Source organism: Littorina saxatilis, linkage group LG14 (assembly GCF_037325665.1).
Source record: "Littorina saxatilis isolate snail1 linkage group LG14, US_GU_Lsax_2.0, whole genome shotgun sequence".
Taxonomy (NCBI): domain Eukaryota; kingdom Metazoa; phylum Mollusca; class Gastropoda; order Littorinimorpha; family Littorinidae; genus Littorina; species Littorina saxatilis.
The window spans coordinates 17,164,054-17,186,053 of record NC_090258.1 but is presented as its reverse complement, the minus strand read 5'-3'; the positions used below and the strand labels follow the sequence as shown (position 1 = coordinate 17,186,053).

General features: G+C 41.6%; 1 protein-coding gene across 4 annotated transcripts in view; it reads left to right on the top strand.

Moving 5' to 3' along the window:
* Positions 1-1,916: 1,916 nt before the first annotated feature.
* The window catches only part of LOC138947247 (streptococcal hemagglutinin-like), a 66,326-nt gene continuing 46,242 nt past the window's right edge, over positions 1,917-22,000 (top strand). For all 4 annotated transcript variants that reach the window (XM_070318686.1, XM_070318684.1, XM_070318685.1 and 1 more), the window contains exons 1-2: positions 1,917-2,011; positions 19,112-19,192. In XM_070318686.1, the coding sequence (XP_070174787.1) occupies positions 1,943-2,011; positions 19,112-19,192 (150 nt within the window). In that variant the 5' untranslated portion in view covers positions 1,917-1,942. The remainder of the gene's footprint in view (positions 2,012-19,111; positions 19,193-22,000) is intronic.

Below are 22,000 nucleotides of genomic sequence, written 5' to 3'. Positions count from 1 at the left end.
TAACTTTTTGTTTTTATTGTAACAGGCGAATATGACGGCATTAAAGATATCCATCGAAAAAAATTTGGAAACACAAACAAACAAAAAACGTGTAGGGATATTATCTGAAAGAATTTACTTGTAAAATTCCATCAACATCTGTCCGTTAGATTCTTTGAAATTTTGCTACACAAACGCACATTCACCACCAACCTCCGTCTCGATCACAAGTCTATCTGACAAAATGTGATCAAAACTTGAATAATGTAAAAAGACACACACAGTCGCGAACGCATGTACTGTACTATGTCGCGAGAGAGAAACACACAGACAGAGACAGAGACATGGGGAAAACAGAAAGTGACAAGCAGGCCCACACCAGACTGACAAACAGACGGACGGACAGACAAACAGGCAGCGAATCAGATAGACTGGCAGATTGAAACACTACATAAACAATGACTAAATAAAAGAAAACTGACAACATTAAAAAAATAAAAAATAAAAAATTGTCATTCAAACTGCAAGAATAAAAAAAAAATTAAAAACATGTAATAATAGACCAAACGAAACATTCACAAGAACTTTGACCTTTTGCAGTTTTCGACTCCTTGCAAGAAGGTCAAGGAACTTGGTACGGTTTCAAATGCCGAACAAGATGTCTGAGGCATGACCGTGCACCTTAATTAAAGTTTCAAGCACAGTAAATGTAAGTGAAAAATCGATTTTAATGACAAATTTAATAAGCAAATTTATTAATACATTTCAAAGCTTCAAACTGAAATGCAATCCCATAGTCCGGACTGAATCAAAGAATGTTTGACTAAACTTTCAAGGAATTTGATTAAAAAATAAGGGCAGTACCGCCTCAATTTCTTAAAAAGCCGGATATGAATTCATCAAAGACATTTATCGAAAAAAAGAAACACACACGCACACACACATACTGCCACACACACACAAACACACACACTAACACACGCACACCGGGGTAACACACACACACATGTGACACACACTAACACACGCACACCGGGGTAACACACACTACACACTGACACACACACACACACACACAAACACACACACACACACACACACACACACACACACACATTGCACTGTGACACACCGCACACACACCGTCAGTGACCGTGCACATACACACACACACAACACCCACACATCATACACACTCACACACTGACAACACACACACACACATAATATGACACGCACACACACAAACACCGGGGCACACACACACACACACACTGAAAACTGAAACACACACACACACATGCGCGCGCACGCACGCACGCGCACACACACACACTGACACACACACAGTCACCCACTACCCTCGTCTCGATTCCCAGTGAGACTATCTGAAGTTTTGACTAAATGTAAAAAGATGGTATGGGTCAGAAACATTCTGTGTACGTTTCATTCCTTTGTATGGCAAGCCCCTCAACCCCCCCCCCCCCCCACCCCCCACCCTCACACACACACAAACACACGGGACACCCCCACTGAGAACATCCAAAGTGACACCGCATACACACTGGCACTGGAAAAGAGAGGAGAGTATCAACGCATCGACATAAGAACAACATTAATAATAAAAACAATTATACAACTTCAACTTGAAGTTCAAGATAGCCGCAGCAACTAGTGTTTCGAGCGCCTGTGGTTCACTCCCTTCTGCTCTTTGTTTTCTGTCTGCGCTCGCAGCAAACATCACAAAATCAAGCTAGCCGAAGAGAAATGCTATTGGGATTGCAAATATGCGCCGCCCGGCAGTTAACATGAGCATTATTGTAGGCCGTCTTCTCAAAATCAAGAATCTCAACACTCCAAAGAATGAAAACACTTCCCAGTGATGCGCTCCTGTGGGCCAACGTATCTTCGCGCTCTCGACCAATCAAAAGTCGCGACACAAACACACAGCTAATACTCAATCATGGCAGAAGCCAACAAATCGGGGATTTTAGCCAAGGCACAAAAGCGACTTTCTCGGACAAAAACAAAGGTAAGAAGTTTTTGAAAGTATCTAAAAGTGAGAGTAAATCTTATATCTTGTGTGTGCATGTAAAAAAAATGTTATTCAGCGCCAGATTTGTGTGATACCAGCGCGTGAAAGGTGCAGGTGTGGATGCACTCTGAACAGTGTGACAGTTTTAGAACGCAAGTATTGTGACTCGCTGCGTCCCCTCCCCCCTCTAACGCGGAAGCGTGGTCTTCTTTTCTGTCCGCTTGTCTCGGAGCATCACAAGCGTTGAGGCCGCTCCAAGTTTTCTTCAATTATTTTCTCTGAATTTACCAAGTTTTGTGACTGATCAAAACTTTCTGTAGAGTTTCATCCGTTTGTCGGACATGGGAAGACAACTCAAGCGACACGATGGAGAGATGATGCACAGCACAGCCACAGGACGTGGTCATGTTCAGAATGTTACACACAAATCTTGTCGCTGTCACACCCCTGTAGATCTCCCTTTCGCTTGAGTAATTCAGGGGCATCGCGTGCTGGCATGTTTGACCCTGTTAGTCATGCATCTGTGGCCTCAGACCTTGAGTATTCAGCTAGGGTAACAAGTTGCAGTGTTATGAGCAGAAAATGTTAATGGAAAACAGTACTGGTTTTGTGTTCTCTGTTGAAATAGTGTTTCAATGATTAGCTTTTGTTTTGTAGTGCAAACATATGTATGGGTCTTGCTTCTTTCTTGTTTTGTTGTTTTAATCCTGTAAAGATTTCGAGAATTGATATTTTTTTTTCTTTCTCATTGCTATTAGTATTAACTTAGTCACCATTTCCTTTTCATTCAAAGTCCAGTCCCACATGTCAGAGATGACCCCCTTGTTGGCAACATCAAAAGCATCAATAAACAATATAAGACAAATAAGAGTGAACCACTCCCTTTTCAAAAAAGAGATTGTTAGATAGCTAATTCAACTATAAAGTATTAGTGACTCATGGATACTATTACTGTATTACTATTAGTATTACTAGCCTAAACTGACAAAACAAGCAACTTACGGCTGATTTTCCTTGTGGTTTGTTTTCTTTTTTTCACGGCAAGCTATTGTTACCGACTGAATTTCCATGTGACTCAAACTCCCTCATGTTTCTTGATACAAAGCGAATGGCATCGAACCAATATTCTTGCAATGGTTCATACTTTATATATTTATCACTTTATGTCAAGATAAAAGGAATGCAAAATTATACTGTTTTGATGCCTGAGCTGTCTGGTAATGACATACATGTATTTAATTTAAGTAATAAGGTCCAAGGCAATGTTTCACAATCGTTTTGGTAGAGGCCTGCGAGTACGTTGACTGCTGTCAGGCTCAGGTAGATCTATACTATAGCAAATGAAAAGTTGTGCTCAGTATGAAGACGATAAAAGTCGCACATGTCAAGCAGTGCTCATGTTAACCAATTATTTTTGGTATTGAAAATGAAATGATTTTGTTGTTGAAAATTTGGGAAAGGAAATCGTCAGCTGGTCAGTCATACTGGTTTTGATTGCATGCAACAGATTTTTGTGTCAAAGTAAGATTTTGCTTTGTGGATACAACTATGTTTGATTAATGGTTGATGTGGCCTGTTAAATTATGACAAAAGTTGAATATATATATTATATGATAAATATATACTATATACTGCTCCTGCCTTATTTTGTATGCCTGTTTATTAAAGTTTAAACACCTAGTGAGATCACTGCATCAACTTTGAAGTTCCAGTTTGATAATAACAGTAACAAGGTAGAGTGAAAGAAGTTTTCTTGTTGTTATCTGATAAGGGCTTATCTGATTTGTGATTGTTATAATAGTACTAACATATTTTTGACAGACTAGCAAGGTACTATTGTCCTTGTGATTCAATTCAAGAATTGAGCAGAATATTTTTTTTATTGAATTTGAAGACTTATTGACAAAAAGTGGTTAATATTTCTTCTTCTTTTTTACGGTGCTGTATTACAGTAAAAGTAATTTAAACAAAAATGATTTTTGTTTTATATAAGCTGATATTGACACTTTTTATTTGGATAATAACCTTTGTTCTATCGACTTTACACTGATAAAAATAAAGAATCTTTAAAAAAAAAATCCATGCATAGTTGGTGCAGTAAGTTTTGGAGGAATATCGGAAAATATATTATCAGCTGTAACATTGCTCGATATATAATTCTTTATCTCGAGTCATTTAGCTTCAGCTGAACCATTAAACAAAACAGTAATTTGTGAAAAATCATAGAAACTCAACAGAACATGTACATAGTCGTAATGACTCTAATGGAGGGTTTGGAAGGATGCCAGACAAGATATATAAAATAAAATCTGTGTACATTATCATATATATCCGTTAGTTGTGACACAGTTCACTGTGTGTTATCTGTCACCATCTCCAACACTATCTTATAAACATGACAAGGAAGGATAATGCAGATTTTTCAGTCATCTCGACTGCATTAACTTGTGTGTGTAAGATGAGTGTAACTGTTTGAACTTTGATCATGAAACTGATTTAACTGAGAGTACATGTTTTCAAAGAAGTACTCAGCTAGACCAATTGAATCAATGGCCATGTCATATTGTGCTTAGCATGCATGCACAAGTGCTTTCTGCATCATGGATCAAACATTGACGACACGACATGTATGACGTTGCAGTAATAATCTTTTGCGAAAGTCTGTTGCTTCTGCATTGCAAATGTTCTTTTTTCTGTTCATTGACATTGCTGTCTGTTTTAATTTGATTGAATGTGGAATTAGATGAGGGTTTTGTAGTTGAAGTTACAAAAAAATTAGGTTCTTGAAGTTGAAAAGAGGGTTCCGCTGTTTTGGCAAACTGATTTGGGAGGGAACAAACTTTGACCCAGACAGCAGGACAAATTGAGAATTTTTTTCAGGGCAATTTTTAGGAGGAGATTAATATCCCCACACCCATTGACCATCCTGATTAATTATTGTCAAGGCAAAGAGCAGTTACATCAGTTGGGCTATTTATAAGCAATCAATAACTGACTTTAGGCGTGGAGTGCAGCCGACAACCTACACACCAACCCAAAAGTAATGGTAAGAGGTGCAGACTAGGGATAGGATTGTTATTGTTAGCTCTAAAATCCTTGTAAATTTGACTCATCACCCCAGATCTGGCCTGGCATTTGCATGATATGAGACCACTTGGAAACATTTATACCAAAAATCAACAACCTATTATGTACTTGTTGTGCAGAGTGGCAATTTTTGTGGGAATTCATTTCTTTACAGACACTACAAGATACATGTGCAGATAATGTTCATGACGTTTTTGTAACTTTGTATGCGTATAGGGTTGGAGTTGTTGCAAAGTTCTTTGCAGATTGAAGTAAAGATCTGGCAAATGAGCTTTGTGCCCAAGTGATGTTGTACACAGAAAGGATTTCAGCATGTTTTTGCTTCCGTTTCGCATACATGTACTGACTCGACTGGAGATGAAGTTACACGTATGTAAACCAAACTCAAGATAATTTTGGGAAAAGTCGTTATAAGTCCACTGATGTTGGGTCGTATGTCGTAACAAGGAGGGGGGGCGTAATATAGACTATAGAGGTAAAAAATAGCAGGAAAAATAATCCGTTATAACAAAAATGGGTTGTAATATTGAGGGAGTTGTAAAATAGAGGTGTCGTTAAGGGAGGTACTACTGTATTGGCAATCTGTAAAAATGACTTCATCGCACACCAAAATCTCACTCTGCACAGAAAGCTATCAAGGATGTTGATAACTGCATGACGTCTAACTTCTCTAAGTGGAGGATGTTCTAATGTTCCCATACATGTAAAGCCCGTCCTAAACTGGGCAAAGTCGACTACTCAAATGTTACTTCGCGAAGCTCGCCGCATGAAGCTTTAGCACTGAGTTTACGGTAAGAAGACTTCGCGAAGTCGACTTCGGGCTAAATTAAGGACCACCTTCAAAGTCTAGCCACATCTAAGATGGTTTATAGCCGACCTATTTTCACGGGAAGGACCGTGCCTTTAAGTCTGATGTGTAATGACAAGAGGTGGGTCCGACAATCTATGCTTAGGTCTGTTAGCTCTCGTTACGGTTCGATGCAGATCGTTGACCTGGCTATCTTTATACCACTTTGCTGATTACAGTGTGATGGAGACTTGTTTTTGTTCGAGTGCTGATGAGTACAGTGCTAATTTGTAAGCTGTTGCTTGTCTGGTACAAATTTGCTAAAGGAGTTTGCTGCATTGGTTTGCTTTTCTGGCTGCAAGTTTGACAAAGGATGTTGTTGTTAAATATAGAGGGATGTACAGGGATTTGCACAAGTCCAGTAAGGAGGAACAGTTGGATTAGAAACACTCTGGCAGAGAGAGGGGTGAGGTGAGAGAGAGAGAGAGAGAGAGAGAGAGAGAGAGAGAGAGAGAGAGAGAGAGAGAGAGAGAGAGAGAGAGAGAGAGAATATGCCAATGTAGGGGTTCACAGTCTCGCCACAGTAACAGCTAGCACACACTCACACACATCCCCCCTCCCTCCCCCTCTCTCTCTCTCTCTCTCTCTCTCTCTCTCTCTCTCTCTCTCTCTCTCTCTCTCTCGTATGTTTTAATCTGTAGTGTTGTGCGATTATTATGTTGTACCTTTTTTGCACCTGATGAGTTAAATTATTTGCAACGTTAACCATTTGTTTGTAAACACTCCTTCATAAGGGGCTATGGCCTATTGAATAAATTATCTGCGTCTGCGTCTCTCTCTCTCTCTCTCTCTCTCTCTCTCTCTCTCTCTCTCTCTCTCTCTCTCTCTCTCTCTCTCTCTCTCTCTCTCTCTCTCTCTCATATATGTACTCTTAAGAGTTGGAAACCACCTACACCCTCTCTGACGCAAGATTCGATCATTTTATCCTCTGTTGTGCACTGTACTATTCACCTATGATTTGCGAGCAATAAGTTACCATGCGGCCACTTACAAACAGCCAAGAGTGAGAGTAACTGGCAGTGACACTGAGGAATGCAGCAGTTACCTCACATAGTAGGTCACACACGCATACATAGATGGGCCTGCAGTCTTTATACCTTGACGTGTAGTATGTTAGCAAATCTCTCTAGGCTCAGAGAGATATTGATGATGTTGTTTGAGAGCTATTAAAAAAAAACTTTAAAAAAAACGCACGTCCAATCGCCAGGCAGACAATATTGTCATGTTCATTTGAAGATACATTCCGCTTCGTGTGAGCAACCCTGTGCTCCAGGTTAGATCTGCCATGGGATAGGAGCATCCTTCCTCTCGGACGCGTACCAACAAATCAGCGGTTTGACTGATGTCTGCACAGAGTGGTTTTTTTTTCTGAATTAATTTCGCACTTGGACACTGGAGACTGTTACGAAATTCATTTGAATCAACAAAAAATGACCCACTCTGCACCTAAAGTAGCCTGACCGTTGATTTTATGTATGTGTTCAAATGGAAGGACAGATCTCCGTGGCGGCTGACATGGTGGGTTACAACCACATTTGGAGTATGGTACAATCAAACCTGTGGCGACCACCTCTCCATAACGACGACCACATCAAACGATCCCCGAGGATTTTATTATGTTTCCAAAAAACACAATTCACCTTTCCATCGCGACCACATGTCTATAAAAAAAACAAACTAAAAAACTTTTGGTTAGTCTTCTGGGTGGTCGTTATGTACAGGTTTGACTGTACCTTTAAGTGAAGAGCACTGCACGGTGTACTTATATCTTACGATCAACAACAAAAAACAAGCCCCCCCCCCCCCCACATACACACCACAAAAACAACAACCCAAACGTGTTGTTTACATTTGCACCTTTGAAGAAATGTCTGTTAGTTCAAGGGCGAATTTCGAGTAACACTGACACCGTTTAGATTTAATAATAGCTCAGCAAAACTGTTTGAACTCCCTTTTTCACATAATTTATTTCCTTTAAATATCCATCTTTTTAGTGTTTGTGTCACGTCGAACACGAACCCCAATCCCTTTAAACTGTCGATGACCCCTCAGCTTATTGTGATGTACGTGTGTGCTTATTTGTAATAGTTGAATGGCCAGGCGTCTGAATTTCGGTTCAAGTGAAATGAATTATGCTTATGAATGAATTGTCTAGATAGTTGAATACACCTATTTTCATTTTATGTGCATTATTCTGTGGCTTAGACTTTAAACGGATATTATCATCATAATCATGCAAATGAGGTTTGAGTGTCATCTTTTGTAAATTACTAAAGAAAAGAGACATGTGAAATGACATGTTTCAGTGATGTAAGAGATTTGGAATGTAAACGTTAAACTGCTTTTATTGTATCAAAAGTCACTGTAAAATGAAGTGCCGTCAGAGCAAGCATTCATTAAGAAATCACTTCTTTGTAGGTAGGTATTGCTAACTTATTGATGAAGAGACAGGACATCTTTTACAAAAGGCAACGAAATAACAGCGATTCTTTTAGACTTATGAAGACGTTTTTCCTAACTGTTTCTCTGTCTTCGTTTTTTTTCTTTTTCCAAAGCGAAGGGAAAAAATGCGCTCTTGGCTTCATGCCAGCTTTTCGTCCAGTACGCTGTATTGTTTTACAGTGTCACGGGACTCAGAGTATCTTATAATTACATGTATACATGTACGCTTTGGGTTAATTGTTGTCTTTGGGTTTGACTTCTCATGCCTCAAAACGAGTTCGTTGGTACTCACATACAACGGAGCGGTTTTCCAGGATTGTTCTCCATATATTTATTATATATACGTGTCTTCTTCACACACACACACCCTTTCCTACCTATCAACTCTTCTTATAAAGCCCCCTTCCCCACTAGCGCCCAATCTTGTATTTCAATTGATTAGAACTGAACGTGACTTGGACTAATGGCATTTTAACAGTCATGTGTTTTTTCTTTCTTTTCGCATGAGTCGTGAGTTTTCCTGCTGTGGAGTGTTGTTTGATCTGTGAAAAGTGTTCGATTTTCAAAGGGAAACATAGTAGCAAAACAGAAAATCTTGGAGATTGCATTGGATTCTATCTTCATACGCCCCCCCCCTTCCCTCCTCTCTCTCTCTCTCTCTCTCTCTCTCTCTCTCTCTCTCTCTCTCTCTCTCTCTCTCTCTCTCTCTCTCTCTCTCTTTAGAGAGATCGCAGGTATCTAACTGCAGTCGGTACACCTGAGAGAGAGAGAGAGAGAGAGAGAGAGAGAGAGAGAGAGAGAGAGAGAGAGAGAGATCGATCACATTTTATTTTATTTTATTTTATTTTACGAGGCTTGTGCATTTATAAGCAATACAAACGAGTTTTTTTCAACCAGCCCTCGCCCAGAGAAAGACTACTCTGATCACATATATACACGGACAGTCATATATATATATATAAAAATTTTAAAAAAAGAGAGAGATTGTTTAGAGGGTGACTTCAGAGAGAGCAGATGGATTAGGTGTGTCCAAGTATAGGAAGGTCACAGGTAACTGCAGTCAGTATACAGGTGTTTACAACTTGCCTCAAGGACCATCGTCAGCGCATGTAGGACTCGATCAGTAGTAGGAGTGTCCGTGTTGCTGTCAGGCGAAATATTTCATAGCAGAGAGAGCAAGGGATGGAGAGATGTCGGTCCTATGTATGACCATCATCAGCGCCATTCTGATAAGCATCGCTCCACGGCTATTGCCAGTTGTCTCTCTGACCGGACGCTACGGTCCTACGCGAATCTATCAAAATAAGAATACAGAGTTATCTCCCATATATATGTTTTTCGCGAGCACTGATCTAAATTTGAGATCCGGTGTTCGCGAGACGAAAATGATTGCAGATTGGCCGACTTCGACAGTGATCTCCGTTCTGTTCTTCACAGTTATGATAAAGACATCGTTCTAAGGTCAAAACAAGTCAAAATTTTGGAACTGTTGCCGGAAGGAGACCGTAATATATGGTTTCATCACTGTCAACTGGTTACAGAAAAAATCGTCTGCTCCAGTGAGCGCCGAAACCAAACGGTTGATTATCACGTGACACTTTTGCCATATTTAGAGTTGTTTGCACAGTAAATACAGCCGCGAAAAATAGCTCGCTTGAAACTGTCTTACATATCAATTCCTTTGTAATTTAAAAATTACAAAACACCATGAAAAATCATTATCGACGATCGCGAATCTGCTTATATCAATAATACATTACAAAAAGCTCTAAATAATTATGTTTAAGAAAAAAATCGGTTTCAGGAAACTCAAGGCATTCTGTCAGGGAGAGAATGAGCCGAACTCATTTTGACCTCAGTTCAGGATGCATCAGCGCATGTAGGAGTCTCCTACCTGTTACTGTTACTTTCATGCAAAAAGCTTCTTGAAGAGAGATGAGGGGTTGGTGGCGGGGGACTTCAGAAAAGAAGAGAGACTTAATAGAGAGAGTGATGTCGGTCCTATATATGTGACATTCATTAGCGCATGTAGGAGTCTCCTACGTGTTACTTTCAGGCACAATGCTTCTTGGAGAGAGAGGAGGGGGGGGGGGGCTTCAAAAAAGGAGAGAGATTTAGAGAGAGTCAATGCAGTTGTATGGAATGCATGTAGCATCGCCTGAACAAGATTAGAGAGGGCGAAGGGTTATAACTGCAATTAAGAACATATATATATATATATACATGTCTTGATGAGCTTCTTCATGCTTCAGGCGTTCATTCGCATCACTGAGCGAGTGTTAAATCGTTTCCGTTCAAGGTTCCTTCGTTGTTCGGGTAAACACTAAACTGTAAACTATACTGTAAACCGCAATAGATTCGCCCAGGCTGCTGCACGGAATCAGAGCATCACTCCACCTGGACACATACCAAACATCTATACAGCCTGACTACTGGGTGGCCGAGTGGTAACGCACTTGCGCTCGGAAGCGAGAGGTTGCGAGTTCGACCCTGGGTCAGGGCGTTAGCAATTTTCTCCCCCCTTTCCTAACCTAGGTGGTGGGTTCAAGTGCTAGTCTTTCGGATGAGACGAAAAACCGAGGTCCCTTCGTGTACACTATATTGGGGTGTGCACGTTAAAGATCCCACGTTTGACAAAAGGGTCTTTCCTGGCAAAATTGTACAGTCATAGATAAAAATGTCCACCAAAATACCCGTGTGACTTGGAATAATAGGCCGTGAAAAGTAGGATATGCGCCGAAATGGCTGCGATCTGCTGGCCGATGTGAATGCGTGATGTATTGTGTAAAAAAAATTCCATCTCACACGGCATAAATACATCCCTGCGACATGAATATGTGCGCGATATAAATTGCATTAAAAAAAAAAAATATTTAAATTAAAAAAATAAATCCCTGCGCTTAGAACTGTACCCACGGAATACGCGCGATATAAGCCTCATATTGATTGATTGATTGATTGATTGATTGATTGATTGATTGATTGATTGATTGATACTGTCTTTGCAGAGGGGCAATTGCAATTTTCGTTGTTGAATTAATTTACCAGTATTGTCCGTTAAGAAACTAGTTCATGAAAAAATTTCCAATCTGCTTTAACAAACACCCAAGCTGTTGAGTCTTGGTGTGTGTCCGTATGGAGGGATGGGCTTATCCAATGTCATTTGTAAAAGCCTGGCCAGATCTGAGACGGTGAATCGAATTGTTTTCACGGGAAAAGCTGTGCCTGTACGTTGGTATTTTCTTTGATTTTATTTTTGATTCAGGATTGCTTCAGTGAATTGTACAGAAGTCCATTTACACCAATTAACACCACAAACCTTACAGGCCACGGTGAAAATGGCTGTGAATAAGCTGCGAGTGTTTATTTATAAGCTTTTCCCACCAGTAAGATTATGACAGGACCTCGCGCCCCCTAATTGGCGTAGAGGCGCGTCCCCCGGGTGGTGGATGGGGGAGCCTTCTCTACTAACTTCTGAGAGAAGGTCGCATCACTCTCGATGCCGTGAACCTAATTAGGATCTTTTTCTTGTTTCTTCTCTATTTCTGCCTCCCCAAAGTCCTTTTACTTTCCTTTTCTCACCCATAAAATTCTTCACTTATTACCCTTGTTAAGTGGTTCTTGTATAGAATATAGTCAATGTTTGTAAAGATTTTAGTCAAGCAGTATGTAAGAAATGTTTAGTCCTTCGTACTGGAAACTTGCATTCTACCAGTAAGGTCATATATTGTACTACGTTGCAAGCCCCTGGAGCAATTTTTTGATTAGTGCTTTTGTGAACAAGAAACACTTAACAAGTGGCTCTATCCCATCTCCCCCCTTTCCCCTATCCCATCTCCCCCCTTTCCCTCGTCGCGAAATAACCTTTGTGGTTGAAAACGACGTTAAACACCAAATAAAGAAAGAAATTATGACAGGAGATAAAATTAGGGAGGGAAAGTTCTTCATGAATTTTGCATATGCTCGTTCTTTTAATCTCGCCATATAGTCATTCTGTTGCGGGACTGAGATGCTATCTGGAAAATGATGTCGCGGTTGTGGTCAAATTGATAGTGTTGGATGGAATCCCCGTTACAGATATATGTATGACCACACGAAGGCCTGAGGGCGAAGTGTGGCTGCCTGAATGGCGGTAATAATCGCACCACACAGACCAGAGCGCCTTAGACCAAAACACGGTAATCGTGTCTGATATGGTTAAATATGCAGGATACTTCTATGTTGTCTTAACGTTATCTTCTTTTTCTGTTTCTTTGTCATTGTCGTCGCTGCCGTCCATTGCAGCCGATGTTCGACGTAAAACAGTGATATTTAATTCAGTCATTTTATCTCTCTCAACATTTGGTGCATGAGAGAATAAAAGAATTACTGCTAGTTTACGTGCCTCTTGTCACATAAATGTGGTCTGCAAATATACCTGAATCCCATTGGACCCCTACCACAAAGGAAAAGGCAACGTAAAAGTTGATGATGTCAGGTGATTAGATGATTAGTATGATTAAAGCCAGTTGAAAGAAAAACTTCACGAGAAAAAGACGAAGTGTGCTACACATAAAACATAAAATATGTTCTGATACTTGTCGTAAAAGAAAAGGCAGGTTCACGACAGGACATAGCTTGAGGGGAATTTCCTTTTGTTACATTCGTTGTTTTCTTTCGGCATTTATTGACCAAGATTGCAGGGGGTTTAGAGATCATCCGCATGGATTGATTTATTTGGATTTGCAAAATAAACCACTGTGAAAGGAGGCATTGTGTCGCGGGATAAGAAGGGCAGTAAAAATGTTAATGGGACGCAGTGCAAAATAGGCTGTATGCAGTGAAAAGCCACATGTTAAAACAATGCGTGTCATTGCAAAAACCTGTTGCAATCTTTTTCTACTGTCCCTTCCCTTTGAAAATATGTTTTCTTGGCATTGGTTTTTTTTCCTGTTCCTTTTCCTGGGGAAAAAAATGCCTTTCCTCTGTTTGGTTTGCATTTTTATAGATACATTTACGGTATATCTGTGCAGCTTTGACTGGATTCAGGATTCAGTAATGATTAAGTTTGATTCAGTGATTTTCTGCACAGATGTCATGATGTCAAGTTCGTGCACGCATTACGAATGCATTTATGTGGGAGTTTCCGCGCAAGCACTGACACACGGACGCACACACCTGGTCGTGCACACACGCACGCACGCACGCACGCACACACATGTTTGAGGGAGAAGTTATCTCGATCATATAAATATGTGTATGGCCGCTCACGTCATTAGCATGCATGTACGCAGCGTACCTTTGTCTTAAATTACCATACATGTGTGTGTGTGTGTGTGTGAGAGAGAGAGGGGGGGAGTGGTAGAAGGGGGAGGGTTAACTTTTTTCAATCACAATGCAAAGGACAGCAATAATGGGATCGTACACCTGATTTCATAAGTTGTTCGTAACTGTCTCGGCTTAATGCGAATTCGTGACCTTAAACACTTACATTCTGACACATATCCCACTTTTTAATTCCATACAAGTGGAGCAACATCGATAGTCATATACATCCTTTGTTTAGCAACGTCCTCGACGAAGCGAAAGCTTTGCTCATTGTTGCTTTTAAAGAAGAACAGAAAAGGAGGGCCGGGCAAATGATTCTAAAGATATGGGTCGTGGTCCCATAAGGTGAAGAAAAGGCCTCTTCAAAATGATGGCTTTTCAGTCGAGTAAGTTTTAGAGTTATGTACACGCCGATGTGACAGTTGAACAGGCACGCTGAACGCGCGTCGTTGAAAAGCCGCGTCAAAAGGTCGCATGCCCGGTTCCTTTCGTCGTCAGTGGTATTCGAAAGTTTAACATAGTGTTCCGTTCAACTTCTTCCTTCTTCCTTGCTTGTAGACGTGTTGTAGCGCGGAGTTTTGGGGAAGAGACACAGACAGACAAGCAGACAGACATATAGATTAGTAATAGTAGTCTTTGCCGTATCTTTCCATGTAGTCCAGAGTATGTAAATGACGACGCATGTCTGTAGCTAGAGACTCGTGTGTAGGTCTCTTTGCCTGTCTGTCTGTCCGTGAGTGAGCGCGCGTGTGTGTGTGTGTGCATGTGTGTGCGCATGTGTTTGTGTCCATCTGTAAGTATCTCTCTCTCGGGTCCAGGCCGGACGCACTACATTTGCGTTATCATGCGTTCCATGGGTTAATGATTTTCAGACAGTAATCGTCAGCTAGTTTCCGTACAAAATGGACGAGAACATAGTTACACTTGGCTAGATTTCGAAGATTAGAAAATTTTCTGCAAGATTTGCTCCGAGGTAAATTCACGGCGTAAATCGAATCAATATGACAAACAACGCAGTTGAGAAGGTTTCACAGAACTTCAAAAAGTCCTACTGGTCTTGGGACCCTCTTAACTTCCGCCAAGAGGGTCCTTGGACCCCCTCCCCTCTAAATAATTAAAATTGGGTGTCCTTGGACCCTCTCAGTAGATTGTCGGTTGGGATCTCTCTCTCTCTCTCTCTCTCTCTCTCTCTCTCTCTCTCTCTCTCTCTCTCTCTCTCTCTCTCTCTCTCTCTCTCTCTCTCTCTCTCTCTCTCGCTCTCGCTCTCTCCCCCCTCTCTCTCTCTCTATCTCTCTCTCTCCCCCTCTCTCTCCCCCCCTCTCTCTCCCTCTCCCCCCTCTCTCTCTATCTCTCTCTCTCCCCCCTCTCTCTCCCCCCTCTCTCTCCCCCCTCTCTCTCCCCCTCTCTCTCTCTCTCTCTCTCTCCCTCTCTCCCCCCCCCCCCTTCGTGATAGAAGCAGAACGTTTCTCCCAGACTTCTTTTCACACAACCTTCGTTCAAAATGCCTTCGTACGGAGTGACATCATGCCGTTCTTTTCCATATCAGATACTCAGGAATTCTGAGGTGTTTTAAATAGCACTTGTGACCTCTGTAATGGGGACCTGCGCTACCCTCATGACAGGGGCTGTTGTATCGTGTGACTCTATATTTATATGTACCCTGGGAAACCCGCATGCATGTCATTTCCATTCAGGGTCCCCTTTCCATCCCTACTACCCTATTCACACCTCACCCAACCATTCGTTCCCGGCTCGCTGGCATTGAATTACTGAGGCCAAGAAAAACAAGTTGTATGTTTCTGGTAACGTGGCTACAAAAGATAGGGTAGGTATAGGTAGGGATTTTTTGTTTTTTGTTTGTTTTTTTGTTGTTGGTCAGGGTAGAAAATAACTAGACAGTGACGCAAAAGAGACTGGACTTACTATACAAAGAGAAAGACAACACATTACAAAACAAATGAGACAAAAGGGATGCGGGGTTATCCCCCCTTGTGTCGTCTGCCGTCTGTTACTTTCGTTATGACGCTTTCTTTTTCTTCTTTTTTTTTTACAAATGCAATAAAAAAAAGTCCAGGGTCGGCGGGAAAAAAACTAGGTAGGGTCGGGTGACCAGAAACATACAATTTTTTGTGTGTGCCTAATGTCACCTTACTTACTTACTCTGGTGCCCTTGTACGAATTGTTTACGACTGTGTGTCAGTGTGTGTGTGATGAGGACGGGAGTGTTTTGTCTGTTTCTGTGTCTTTGTCAGTGTGTGTGTATGTGTGTGTGTGTTTCCCAGGAAGTAGCTGTTATTAAATAATTTTTAAAAAGGAAACTTTATTTGCATTGTAGTAAATATTGACACAAATACATTGCTTATATGCTCAGATGATCAAATATGTATACTTGTCCATGGTAAAAAAGAATGGTATGACGGGATGTCACGTCGTATGGTTGCGGCAATCGGCAAAACACCAATACTTTTATCACAGATCCGAACACTTTTCCATGTTTTCGGCAGACCTGCGGCAATTTGCTCATGGTGGCCAAAAGGCAAACTTGCGGAACTGCGAAGACAATAAATTCTGGCAGCATCTCTTTATTGTGAGCACGACTAAAATTTAACACACTTAGGCCTAAAAAAAAAAAATAGATGTGGTTACGGTAACCCGACCTACCCTATTTTTAGGGGCCGACCCTATAACTTTTTATTACATTTGTAAAAAAAAAAATAAAAAAATAAAAAACGAGTGCAGAAAACGCAATGAAAGCGAAATTGCCCGAGTCGCACACTTATTTTCCTGTCAAGTAGGTTTAATTTGTACACATTAGAAAAAAAAGTTAAAAAAAACCAAGAAATTCCTCCGAGGTAGAAATTCCCCCGTCCTTACCAGAAGTCAGAAGTCAGAAGTCAGAAGAGAGAAAGTCAGAAGTCAAAAGTCAGAAGTCTTCTTCTTCTTCTTCTGCGTTCGATGTCAAAAGTCAGAAGACAAAAGTCAAAAGTCAAAAGTCAAAAGTCAAAAGTCAGAAGTCAGAAGTCAGAAGTCAGAATGTAAACACAGGGTCCATTGCGAAAGGGTACGTCCAGGTAGGAAAAACACCCCCGTTGGTGAAAGGGAAATAACCATTCTCACTGCCACCAACTGAGAAGGTTATTTCCCTTTGACCATTAATATGTCACTCTTAATCTTAATCCACCAATAACTCCCTAACCGTGTGTTTGACTGGTCCCAATTTTTGTAAGGACCGTCTCAGGAATGTATAGAACCTGTTCACCAAGTTTGGTGACGATCGGTCCGTTCATTCTTGAGATCTATATGCGAACACAAACACACAAACACACAAACAAACAAACACATCCAGTGAAACCTATACACACCCCTATACCGGGGGTGTAAAAAGTGATTGCCAACCTTCCTACCCTATTTTTTTTGGCTATGTTACCGTAACCACACCTATTTTGTTTTTGTGTGCCTTATTTGAGAAAATGCCTTGATTTTTCTAATGTGGTACCGTCACTCTGTTACTTTCTGGATAATGAAAAACAAATGTGAGCTGCAGATGAAAGATAGCTTTGCCTCCCTAATCCTACTCATGTGGCTCAACACTGTAGAGGGAAAGCGTGTGAAGGTTGAGGATGAATGAGGAACCCAAACTTACACATGTAACATGTCCGCGACGGACCTTGAAGTTCTCTTGTGAACTATCTGTGGTATGTGTCCCCCTCTGTGCCATTCCGCATTCATCTCTTACTTTGGGACTTGAAGGGGGGCACAGGGGTTTGTGGCCGACGTTTTGGAGAACAGTTTTATCACGTTTTGGCTCTCCAGGAAAGCTATCATTATAAAAGAGGGAATTAACGTTGTCGGATACAGTTGTCAAGGCAAATGAAGTAAGATGAAAGCGAGCATCACACGTACAGCTTTGAGCGTACCCTCGGCCTTGGTGTCAAGGTACCTTCCTTCTGTAAAGCATCTTGTAAATCATGCGTCCATTTGCATGGTATGACACTATACTGCCACTTGGACATCAACAAAAAATCGACAGGCTCGCTGTTTACTGGTAGGGTGAATCATTTTTGCTGAATTATAATGTCGTAGATGTCATTTTTGAATGACACCTGGGGGTAGAAAATAGGCAGAAAAAAATCTAACTCTGCACAGATAACAGCCAGGATGTTGATACTCCCCCCTCCTCCCCCCCCCCCCCCCCCCCCATGCCCGCCACTATTATCCCATGTACAATCCTGGATAGATTTGTGGTGATTCACCAAGTGGTTTACACTGGATGGAATGTGTCTGTGAATACGCAGGTGTGCTTGGTTTTACTGGTTGAGTGTCACAGTCACCTTTTCTGTCGAAAGTCCTGTGCCAGCGCCTGTACTGTGGTTTGTAGACAGAGCCAAGTAACTTTCTGCTTGACTTGTTGGTTGGTGTCTCGTGAAGGGAGGTGTCGGGGAGGACTCGGGCCAGCATTCCGCCAGAGATGCCCCTGTGTGTGCTTTTTCTGCACTCGGCAAACACCGCGGATTTGTCAATGAACGCTGAGCAAAGACCGGACTATGATTTGCAACGGGCAAACTATAGGAAGAGGTGTAGGGGTGGGGGCATGGATGGGGTGGGGGGCATGGATGGGGAGGGTGACAGACAGGCGTGTGTGTGTGTGTGTGTGTATGTATGTGTGTTCGTGCGTGCGTATGTGCGTGCGTGCGTGCGTGTGTGTGTGTGTGTGTGTGAGAGTGACTTGTGTAGTTCAGCACCTGGTGTGGAGGAAGCTGCAGATGAACACTGACGTAATGAGCGTGAAGTTACGCTTTGCTGTCGTCATTTTATGTGTCCTGTTACATTTGTCTTCTCTATCTCTCTATCAGTGTGTATGCGAGCGTGTGTGTATATATATATATATGTGTGTGTGTGTGTGTACGTTCGGTCCCAGGTATGAATGATTGTGCAGATTGACACAGACATGTTCAGCGTCTGCTCTCGCTCTCTCTTTCTCTCTCTGTCTCTGTCTCTGTCTCTCTCTCTTTCTCTCTCTCTCTGTCTCTCTCTCTCTGTCTCTCTCTCTGTTTCTCTCTCTGTTTCTCTCTCTATATATTTCTCTCTCCCTCTCTCTCTCTCTCTCTCTCTCTCTCTCTCTCTCTCTCTCTCTCTCTCTCTCTCTCTCTTTCTCTCTCTCTCGCTGCGCGGTATGGGTGTTGTCTGCTTTTGCCCAAACCCTACAATTTTCATTTTGCAACCTCCTTGAAGTTGAACCCGAGGTCGGTAGTGCCAGAATCTACGAAATCCCGCTGTTTTCAGGAAATAAAGAACAACTTAATTGATTCCAGCGCAATTTAAAACTAAGAAGTGTTTATATAATCATCTGCATGATAAAGAAATGTTTCAGTGACTCGTCCTTTAAAACTGCTGTGTTGTATATGTGTGTGCAGGTGTTGCAGACGTTAGGCAAAGCAGACCGATCTACAGATGAAACATTCGACGACTTAATACAGAAAACAGAAAGACAACACGTGAGTATTCTACATACAAGTATGGCATGTGACATTTAGCTTCCAAATTGCTTCCTATTTTTGTTTTGTATGCCGTTATGTCTTATGTGAGACGAATTTGTGTTACCCTCATTCGCCGCTGTCTCTTCATTCGTCTGTTTATGTGTCTGTCGCGTGCACTATGATAGTGTCTTGTCTTCTTTGTCAGTTTTATTGTCATGCTCTGTCTCGCCCTCTCTGTCTGTCTGTCTGTCTGTCTCTCTGTCTGTCTCTCTCTCTCCTCTTCCTAGGATAGACCTATTTAAATCAAGTCTTGTTTATTCAGGAAGCAGCCTCTGGAACGCTCTTCCGGACGCCCTGCGGCAATCCACCAACACAGATTCTTTTAGAACCAAATATTCTTTCCATTTAATGAACTCTATGAACAAATAAACTTGATTGGTATGTTTTCTTTGTATACAGTTGTTCATTATCGGAATTATGGTTTATTGTGACAAAATCACGAAGATTTGGCTCTGTAATACATTGTTTTGCTGAGCTAATGTATTGTTGGGTTACTTTCCGTTTATCTTCATTGCTTTACACCCAATTTTGAACACTACCTTATGATCTACAATGCTTCTACATAATGCGCTTCATGTACATAAACTTATATGTTCTACCATTAATGTTTTTATGTAACCTTTTTTTCCCTAGTCATAGTTATAGTAAAATAGTTTAGTCCCTCTTTAGGGCGAGGGCCAGATGCAAAAAAGCATACCTATGCTTATTCTTGTCACCCTCGAAAAATAAAGATTTGTCATTGTCATTGTCTCTCTCTCTCTCTCTCTCTCTCTCTCTCTCTCTCTCTCTCTCTCTCTCTCTCTCTCTCTCTCTCTTCTCTCAAAATCAAATATTTGCTAAGGCAGTCAGGATGCACTGCTAGCTTTCAAAACAAACACAAGCAGTTCATAATTGTTGAGCGTTTCAACATCGAGCGAACGAAGGAGACAGACAAGTGGAACTTCAGCACCATAACCAAGCGAAGGGATGCACAAAGCGAGAAACAACACGAGTACTTTGGGGGCGCCCCCCTACACACACTCTCCCCTCGCACCCCTACTGTTGCGTTGCAGTCAAACAAACATGATAACTTGAGCAAGTACTGGCAGCTGCAGCCTCCCACATTCAAAACACGCCAACCATATTGTGTGTGGAGGCAAAAAACATTCGGAACACTTTTGGAGTGTCAGTGTGTGTGTGTGTGTGCAGAATGCAAATTTATGCCAAATCGGTTTCGCTTGTGTGATAGTGTGTGTTTATGCTGCAACAAGAAAACGAAAACAGAATGAGAAAGGTTGGAGGCGAGACAGAGACATAGTCGGGGGAGGGGGAGGGGGGGGGGGGGTGTTTGAGCTGTAAATGACCCCCAAAAATCACAAACTTTAGGAAGTTTTATAGGAAACAACATTAATAAAACAGGAACAACAAAATGGGTAATTGCTGTGACCGGCTTTTGTTTTTTGGCGAAATTAGGTGCCAGTCGGTGAAATGCGCAGGTCTTAGAATATGACCCACATTCGACAAAACACTGCCCCGTTCACGGAAGAGGCAGTCGTTTGCTGATTACGCGACATCGACAAAGATTACGCCTATTCCGTAAGATCGACAACTGAATTCCGCGAATGTAAGAATAAGTCATCCAGATTTTGACAGCATCCTGAATTTACAATCATGTAAAGTTCTGACTGCTGAGCTTCGCCTTATACTGTACAGTAGCAACATTTAGTTTGGTCAAATAATACGCAGAATCGGCCAAACCCCCCTGTTACTGCAGCATCGATAATTCCGCCTATTTAGAACGAGTCATAAGGCTACGACCTCATCCTTAAATAACATGTAACTGCCTGCGTGCCGACTTTCACAATATCTCTGCATTTACAAGGACTGATGCATTAATTTGCTAAATACAGTGAATTGACAAAGACGCTGTTGATTCCGGAAAAGCGTCCATTCCACGAATTTGGAGCAATTCGTCCACTTACGATCACGTACATGTAGCTGGCTTTTGAGCTTTTCTTCATCTTTAAAAGCAGCAAAACTAGCATGGTCGATATTGCACACGGACATTCCCCACGGGCTCTGGTCTCTGTCATTATGTTTTAATTGAAATCAGCTGTTACTTTTATTGGGTCCGCGTGAAAAAAATTATATGCGGTTTCGGTAATCGGTATGGTCGTATCCTGAAATGACGCAAAGCGATTGATTCGGTGCAACATGAAACGCAGGTTATGGATTTTAGCGTTAAAAGCTACATTCCTTCTCGTGCAAGCAATCAAGTACACCACCACATATCTCACTTTTACATGGAGTAAATGCTTCCTTCCTTTTAGAGTGCTATGTTAAACTTGTGGGGTCCTGATTTGGCCTAAATGGTCCGCTGGACCCAAAAAGCAACAGCTATCTGACTAACTAACTTCTTTTTAGACACATGAACAGCCTGGCTGCTTGCCGCTGTGCAGAGCGCGGCTTGTTTTGCTGAATTAATTTAGCAGGTTGACAGAGGTTTCAGTTACGAAATTTAATTTGGGGAAAAGTGATGCGCGCCCCACTCTGCGCGGAAAGCAGCCTGGCTGTAGATTGTTGGCATGTGTCCAAGTGGAATAGGATGCTCTTGTCCCACGTACGGATTTACAAGATTGGCAAGGAATGTACCTCTAAAAGAAAATCCAGATGATTGATTTTAACATTAAACGGACCTTGTCCACATTGCGATTCGCCGAAGGCATGCACGCTTTTTCACGGAGATTTGTTAAATGATAGTGAAAGCTGTCCCCAGTGCAATTATGG